The 9,120-nt window shown below is 37.4% G+C and overlaps 1 protein-coding gene across 2 annotated transcripts in view; it reads right to left on the reverse strand.

The window, feature by feature from the left end:
- Nucleotides 1–1,328: 1,328 nt before the first annotated feature.
- Nucleotides 1,329–9,120, reverse strand: part of asb10 (ankyrin repeat and SOCS box containing 10) — a 10,141-nt gene continuing 2,349 nt past the window's right edge. For both annotated transcript variants that reach the window (XM_051882558.1, XM_051882559.1), the window contains exons 2-5: nt 7,971–8,238; nt 5,234–5,738; nt 1,889–2,002; nt 1,329–1,704 (exon numbers count right to left, since the gene is read on the reverse strand). In XM_051882558.1, the coding sequence (XP_051738518.1) occupies nt 1,519–1,704; nt 1,889–2,002; nt 5,234–5,738; nt 7,971–8,238 (1,073 nt within the window). In that variant the 3' untranslated portion in view covers nt 1,329–1,518. The remainder of the gene's footprint in view (nt 1,705–1,888; nt 2,003–5,233; nt 5,739–7,970; nt 8,239–9,120) is intronic.

The following is a 9,120-nucleotide window of genomic DNA, read 5'->3' on the forward strand; positions in this document are numbered from 1 at the left end:
TTAAGTTGATAACAGAATAGAATAGAATAATAGAAGCTTTTCTTCATGAAAAGAAACCTTTCATTTAAATGTCAATCAGTTTTTGCTAATATTTAATGGAAAAATATTCAAATGCATTTTTATTTGGACCACTAATGTGTTGTGATTTGCGTCAATCGACTCCTAAGTAAAATAAGAAAAGCAGCTACAATTAATTAACCTACATAAATACAAATACTTTTTATAAAAATTTATTTTACACTAAAATTTAAGCATTAAAGCGTACAGAATGGTTTCAAATATTTTCAGAAACTGTCAATTTTGCATGAATTCCTTATTGGTGCTTTAAGAACTTTCAAGAAGAGTTCAGATTCTATTTGAGCTCTATGGCGCCCCATTGTGGTTGCTAATGAAATGGTGAAAGTGTGCTGCACTGAATATTCCTCATGAGGAATATGTTTTGTTCCTTTTTTTTTTTTTTTAATGCTTTAAAATAGATATCAGTAATAGTAAAGCACATTTTAAAGTCACCATGAAACCAAATAGGCACTTCTTGTTTTATTTTTTAATACTATGGAATATTGCGGTACGTATTATAAATGATTTACTCGTGCACGTAATTATTTTTTAAAATTCATGTGCCCTCATAATTTTAAATCAAAATAGCTTCCTCTCCCATCTCTTCTCTGATGATGTGTTTACTGGTGCGAGGGCGGGGCAACCTGTCACTCACATGTGATCCACCAATAGCAAACCACAAACATCCAATCAATTCCCCATGGACTAAATGAAGTCCCGTCCTACATTTTTTCTTGTTCAAGAAGCCATTTTGCATGCATATACGTCCTCCCAATGGTAACCGTGATTTTGCCAAGTAGACATGTTCCTGGATCAACATATTTTGTTGATTCTGGAACACCATTCCTGTCCGTAAATTTAGTTTTGAGAATTGCCCCGCCTCAAAAACCTTTTGCCCCACCTGTTTTTTTTTTTGTTTTTTTTTGACAAAATGGTACTCAAACCAGTAACTTGGGTTTTCTGAGTAACAAAGACATAGCATGCAAACAGTACAGATTACTAAATTGTTTTAAGTAAATTCAACAAATTGTTATTTGTTGTCATTAATGTTAACTAAAAAAAGTTAGTTAGAACAACTTAGGTTTTACAGTGTGGTTGTAAGCCTAAACTTCATATACTGTAAACTCTCAAATCTGATTGGTTGATTGAAATGTTGATCCAGGAACATGTTGCACTTGGTGAAATCACGTTCACCACGTCACAATAGGGTAGAAAAGACTATTGCAACTTCTGTTTCATGTGACTTTAAACAAAAAACTCACACACTGGCATTAAGAAGTACCTCCGTTTAATGATTTCCTATAAAATCACCACCTGATCGTATCGTCTTTGGTAAAGACAGGACAATCTTCAATCACAAATCCTTCAGAATCACAAAGAATAAAACAAAACTCAATGACTTCATGGTACAAAACTCAATCCCTGCATGCTTGTGTGTTCTAGTTTCAGGTTTGTGGTCTCTCAGTGCATATGGTCTTTGAATGCCAGCATTATGTAATTTTTAAGAAAGGTTGGCAGACCCAGTTTAGGAACCACCCAATGCAAACGACCTTCCAGAAACGCTCGGAGTCTGTGGCGGGCCAGGTGCTGTAGAGATCGAGGAGTTTGGGCCAGTGCAAACAGGGATTCGTAGAATTCCCGGTGTTTCTGTGTGAAAACAAGATATTGAATTCATATGATCTGATTTTGTGAGAAGATTATTTTGAGATTAGTGAAACCCGTTGAGTTCTTTAGATGCTTTTTCTTTTAATAAAACTTGCTTTCTAACGTTATTAAACATTCAATATTTAAGAAAACATTAAAAAAATTCAAAAGCTTGATATCATCTGACCTGAAAGACCTCAGGAGGAATAGCTTCTACCCAGGCGTCAGTGATTTTGAGGCGGTCATAGGCGTTGAAGAGCACTTCTATTGTTCGTGGAGATGTGCAGCAATATTTCAACACCTGTGTCATATATATTAGAGAATAAAGATGTCATATTACAAGAAATAACAAACAAAACAGATAAATGAATCTATCAAAGAAGAATCAAGTCTTGTTTATAGCTGTTTTGTATTTGAATATATTTTAAAATGTAATTTATTCACCATAATTTCTCCAGTCTTCAGTGTCACATGATCCCTCAGAAATCATTCTAATATATTCTAAACATTTCTTATTATGATCAATGTTGACAAAGTTGTGTTGCTTAATAATTTTTGTAGAAACTGTGATACTTTTTAAAGGATTCTTTGATGAATAGATAGTTCAAAAGAACAGCTTTTATTTGAAATAATTTTTTTTATAACATTATGAATGTCTTTACTGTCACTTTTGACCAATTTAATGCATCTTTGCTAAATAAAAATATCATAAATGTTAAAAAAAGGGAAATTAAACTATCAAATATGAATCAAGTCTTGTTTATCTCTGAAAATAGATCAAAATTATAATGTTCTTCAGAAACCAACAGAATAGATCCCAAGGAATTGAATGGCCTGATCTTGCTTTGCTAATAATAACTCAAAGAAACACTTTCCCAATAAACAAACATGCTGCATCCGAAATCACATATTTCCCTACTATATAGTAAGCGAAACACAGTATGTGACAAAAGACATATGCCTGAATTCACAGTCCTCATAAAAGAGTAGGCTAAAAGTACCTGGATGACCTACTACTTCAGGCAAGATTCTGAAATGTGCATATGGACACTATTATCCCATGAGGCCACGGAAGAGGATTTGTGAATGGCAGTGAAGCGACGCAACTGACGCTGATAGGTCACATGATAATGACAACATGGCGAATGTAGTACATCCAGATTTGGTGGTTGTGAAGTAATTACTTATTCAAAATAATACCTACTCAGGAGAGTATGTGATTTCAGATGCAGGGAAGCCAGTCATAGATGAGCAGCTTTTTGTCAGTTTCCACCTGGTGCAACAGCCCCACCTGTGTTGTGGAGGTCAAAGGTGGAAAGTTGTATTTTTGGGGGAACATTGCATGGAATAATTAACTACTTGGGCTGATGAACAGATTGGGCCCCCCTCTGGGGGATTGTGGGGAATTTCTGCAATTACTGCTAATTAATCTCCTATTAACATTTGCCTCGTTAAGACTCAGGCAATTTATTTGGCACAAGTGGGACTCATTGGATGCGTGATGTCAAGTGTTTTTAACTGTGCGCTTTTGAAAGACAGAAATAAATCCATCTGAAAGTGATTATTTCTGTATTTATGACAACTAAACTATCATATGCTGCTGCGGTGAACTTTAATGATGGTTTTGAGTTAATTCATTTCTATATAAATTAGCTGAATAGGATAAATATATCTCGTGTGCTAAAGAAAACTGTAATTTACAGACTGCAGATGGATGTCTTCTTGAGACAAGGGTTCATTCCGTACAAATGGCAAAAAGGTTAGTTCCCAATTTTACTGTGTATGATTCTAGAAAGAAAAGTTCTCTCAAAAATGAAAATTCTGTCATTTATTCACCTTCATGCCATTCCATGGCTTTCTTTTGTGAAACTTAAAAGAGGTTTTGGAAGTCAACATGGTTTAAACAACATTAATTCATTGTATAGACAAAAAAAAACTATAAAATTTTTCAAAAATGTTTTTTTGTGTTCCACAGACAAGTTGTGAAAGTGAGTAAATGATGACAGAATTTTCATTTTTGGGTGAAATAACCCTTTAATTTCTTTTTGCAAATCATGTTATCAGCAGATTTGCTGCTCAAGAAACATTTCTTAGTATTATCAATGTTGAAAACACTTGTGCTGCTTAATATCTTTGTGGAAACCATGATACTTTTTTCTTCAGGATTCTTCTATGAAACATTATAAATGTCTTTACTGTCACTTTGTTGAATTGAATGCATCGTTGCTGAATAAAAATATCCTAAAAGTGAAAAATATCAATAGTGTATACCCCTAATAAAAAAAATTTAATCATAATTTGGAACCAATCTTGAGATAATTAGACAAATAAGTCAAAATAAGAATGAAAAAAAAAAGGCATTTTAGCTTATCCAGCATGAATTGGGACAATCAGATAATTATTAAAGTGCCCATATTATGTTTTTTTAAAGGTTCCTAATTTTGTTTTGGAGTCTTCTACAATAGGTTTGCATGCATCCAAGGTCAAAAAACACTTTAATTTTCTCATAATATACATTGCATATCACCTCATTTCTTAGAGTCTGAAAACAGTTTGTTCGAAGATTCGGTCTCTCTAAACCCCTCCTTTCCGAGAGTCTACTCTGCTCTGATTGGTCAGATGGCCCAGTCTGTTGTGATTGGTCAACCTCTTAAGGTGATGATACACAGATCAACTTTTTGAGCAATGTTGACAGCTAATGTTGTCGTGCGATGTTGCTTGGGCACTTTCCCATTGAGAAAGGGCAAAAAAATTTGATCTAAAGCAGGGGTCTCCAAACCCGGTCCTGGAGGGCCACTGTCCTGCAGAGTTTAGCTCCAACCCCAATTAAACACACCTGAACCAACTAATCAAGGTCTAATTAGGCATACTGGAAAGGGCAGGTGTGTTGAGGCAAGTTGAAGTTAAACTCTGCAGGACAGTGGCCCTCCAAGACAGAGTTTGGAGACCCCTGCTTTAGGTCAAAATTTGTTGCCCATTCTCAATGGGAAAGTGCCCAAGTAACATCGCTTCGCAACATTGCTTCCGTGTATCATCACCTTTACCGCATGTGTCGGAAACGAAATGGCCATTATATCTGAATTTCAGCTACAGAGGCTTCCTCAGCACTTGATACAGCGTGATACGAACAATGGCATCGGTTTTTCTGCCTCAATTCTAGCGCAAGTCCTCATCCTTTGGAAGTGCAGAAAAGTGGATTTGCTTTTGCAGCACAGAAAACAGCGTATTCTTGACGTGTCGACAACACGAACCAAACTCTTCCAGGCTACAACTACAGTGTTTGACGGCACATCATGGGCAGCACTTTGATCTTTAAAATTTTGCAGACATTTTACACAGTTTTATTACACACAACATGAAAGATGATATTCGAAAAAGCATAATATGGGCACTTTAAAGGATTCCAATTTTATTCCTAATAAGATTGGTTCCAAATTAGGATGGAAACTCCATTAGCATTACTTGACTTGGGATAAAGGAATATCATCTGACTTTGAATGGAAAGCAGCATAAATCCTTGTCCAATCCTGACCTTGGGCAGAGCTCCAGGCCACACCCTGATGGAGCCGTAATTGAGAAGTGCCTGCACGATCCTCTCAGGCTCATGGTCCGTCTTGTAGGCCACCACCTTCAGGATGTTATGCATTGGTGCGTCACCACCGTAATCCATTTCGTTGACCAAGGCTTTATGCTTAAGCAGTAGATCCACCACGTCAGGGTTAGCGTTTTTACATGCCATGTGCAGTGGAGTCTGCTTGTCTGCATCACTGGCCTGTACATCGGCCCCAGCAGCCACCAGCATGTGACAAACACGGCTGTAGCGCTGTAGAGATGTGCAGTCCTGTGGCTGGGAGCAGGCGGCATTCAGTGGTGTGTTTCCTTCGTCGTTTTGCAGGTTTAGCGCAGCTCCGTGTCGTAGGTAGAGCTCCACGTGACCAGGAAGGCCATGGCGGGCCGACACATGAAGGGGCGTGTCGTTCTCATCCAAGCTTTGACTGTTGATCAAAGCGCCGAACGCAAGTAGAAGTTTGGCACACCTGGAAAAACACACAAATCTTCAAAAGTCTGGCAATATCACATTCAAAATCCACATTGTCTACAAGTACAGTACCGGACAAAAGTTTGGGGTCAGTACGATTTTTAATGTTTGTGAAAGAACTCACTTATGCTCACCAAGGCTGTGTTTATCTGATTAAAAAAATTCAGTAAAAACAGTGATATTGTGAAATATTAAAACAATTTATTTTTGTAGTCAATAATTTTATCCCTTAAAACTCATCTTTTATCACCGAAATGACATTTTTGATGTTTTTTCCTGTGTAAAAAAATCTTCATGCCTTAAAATAGATTGAATGTAACACCCTTGCTTCATTTAGGGGCTGTTTTCATGACACCATTTTCAACCAAAAACGAAAAACCTTTTATGCGTTTTGGCCGTTCATTTACATGACAACAGCGTTTTGGTGGCCTGAAAACACAAACTTTTGAAAAAGGGTTTCAAAGTGCAAGTTTTTGAAAGCAATACCGTTGTCATCTCCGTGTAAACTGCAAAAACGTGAATCTGTGAAAATGCTGACGGCATGCACATGCGTATTACATGTTGATGCTGCATTCACGCCACCGCGTAATTAACATAGTCTTCAGATGACAGCATGTGACGTTATATTTGGAGATGTTCACGTATTTGAAATGGGATTTATGCTTTTCTATGGCACCATGATCAACGCCTAAATGAATCTACAGCGGTCAGGTGGTACAGCGGCCACGTGGTACACATGGGAGCTTTCAGAAAACTCCCAGTTTACCCAGCCCTATGAGAAAACTCCCAGTAATTACGAGCTCTACGAGGCAGAATTACGATATGGCGTGAACGCACCTTTAGTCTATCCACCTTATTTGTCAACGCGGAATTAAGGTATTTCTGTGAATGTGCGAGACTTCCGATTTATTATTATATAGGGAAATAATGAGAAGAATATCAAAGTGCAGTAAACTATAAAAATAAGGTGGATAGGCTTGTGCGTTTGGCACATAATCTTTCTTTACAAAGTGACATCGCCAACTACTTGTCTAGCATGCGTAATACAGCATTTTTAGTCATTTTCGTGGATCCGTGTGAACAGGGATAGTTTTGATATTGTTGTCATCTGTACAAAGAAAAAACGTTTCCGTTTTTAGTACATCGTTGTCGTGTAAACGTACCCTAAGTGTACACGGATCTATGAATATGCTAATTAGCCCCGCCTCCACTCACTCGCACGAGCCCAGAGATCCACTCAGTCATCTTACTGAGGTAACCGCTGCACAATGGTATCGCTTTTTACAGCATCGGACACATAACGGTAATTAATATGATTAGCCTTTTGCTTGACTACATTATCAAACAGCTAATAATGTGTTGCTAATGTTACACAAACCATGTTCCCGTTCGCGAGTCAGACAGCTGCCTTCTAAAAATCAGTATCCTTACAAACGCTCAGAAGGTCAGTGGAGAAAGGCATATAGTTCATCATAACATCATAATATACATCATACACCCGCTATATTGCTAAATCTACCCGATTTTTCACATCAACAGAAAAATATACAGGGATAACCTGGCTTCTCTTGAGACTCCCTTGCTTCAGATCGGTCATAGTTAATAATATGCTAAAGCCCGCCGGCACGTTGACGTGATTGGTTACAAGGTAGTTTATGACGTAAGAAACACCAGCGATTTCGAATCGCGTCTTTAGATCACTGCAGTTTTAAAGAGAAAATACTCAGCAATGGTGTTGACTAATGAATTGCATATGGTTTGTCTTAAAGCATATTTAAAACACCACATAGACGTATAAACAACATTAAAAAATTGATTCACGGTTTCCTCACAAGCATTGATAAAAATATTAATAATTGAGCAGCAATATTAGAATCAGCATGTTAGAATGATTTCTGAAGGATCATGTGACACTAAAGACTGGAGATGCTGAAAAATTCACCTTTGCATCACAGGAATAATTTACATTTTAAAATATATTTAAATAGAAACAGTGGTTTTAAATTGTAATAATATTTCACAATATTTCTGTTTTTACTATATTTTTAATCAAATAAATGCAGACTTGGTGAGCATCAGAGACTTATTTCAAAAACAAACAAAAATCGTAATTATTCCAAACTTTTGAGCAGTGGTGTACCTTCATTTCAAGTGTCAATCTGACAATCATTTGAAATCGCAAAGTTCACCACAGGATTTCCTGTAATCACAGCACTGAACAAGCACTTACTCAAGGGAGTCGAGTTCAGTGCACACGTGCAGGGGCATCTGCCCGTCTTCATTGGTTGCGTTGGCATTGGCTCCGTACTGCAGCAACAGCTTGGCGCACTCAGGCTGGCACTCCTCACAGGCCTCATGCAGGGCAGTGGTGCCCCCAGGTGCCAGGTCCACTCGAGCGCCCCTCAGGAGGAGATGCCGCAGACATTCGGTGAAACCCCGGCCAGCGGTGATGTGCAGTGGCGTGGTCAGCTCTTGTTCATACGTCAGTGACCACAGTCCTGAACAAAAGAGCATGATAATGAGATTATCTGAAAGATTCTGATGTTCAATATTGCAGTTAATTTTCAACTGTACTGTTAGTTTCAACTTTAGAAACTAACAGTACATGAACAGGACTGGAGATTTTGAAGATTTAAAGCATTTTTGCTCAGTTTGTGTGGATGCCAACCAAAGTGCCAGCATACTGACGCTTACAGTGTGTTCTTCTTATAGACTAATAAGTTAGCAGATGTCATGATGGACATGAGCAGACAATCCTGTCCAGTTTCATTACTTGTAAAATGACAGTGCGGAAAGTCAGTTCATAATGTATCACACCAAGAAAAGTAGATCTTTAGATCATTTTTTGTGATCAGTATTTTATCAAGTTTCAAGGGAACAAACATAAACACAAACTCATAAAAAGACCTCGAAACAACCTCAAAGACACAGTCGGGGTGACTGCAATAAGAAGAGAGCAATCTATGTGTAACCAGAACACATAGGGGAACAAATAACTATGACAGCAGGCGAGTCTGACGTGGAAATACTGGAAATGAAGATGCGCTATAGTGTGGCAAAGTTTGAGCGCATGTGTATGTGCACAGGAATGTATACATTGCTGTGATACTTAGACACAATGCATGACAAAATGATCTTTGAGAACAGAAATTAATTATTATTAAATTAGTTAATAAATTATTTTGTCCACACTTGAAATGGGCTATCATGTTTCACACCATTTTATGCTATACTCTGTGCTAGTAATTTATTCTGGGTAGTCAGGTTTTATACTGTACGCTTGTAAACCGTGGGTTAACATTCTTAATTACATATTTATAAGATTATTTTATCAGGTACAAATAAATGTGTTCTAACTGTCTCATGTGAAACATTGTAAA

The sequence above is a fragment of the Ctenopharyngodon idella genome, chromosome 23 (assembly GCF_019924925.1).
Source record: "Ctenopharyngodon idella isolate HZGC_01 chromosome 23, HZGC01, whole genome shotgun sequence".
NCBI classification, from domain to species: domain Eukaryota; kingdom Metazoa; phylum Chordata; class Actinopteri; order Cypriniformes; family Xenocyprididae; genus Ctenopharyngodon; species Ctenopharyngodon idella.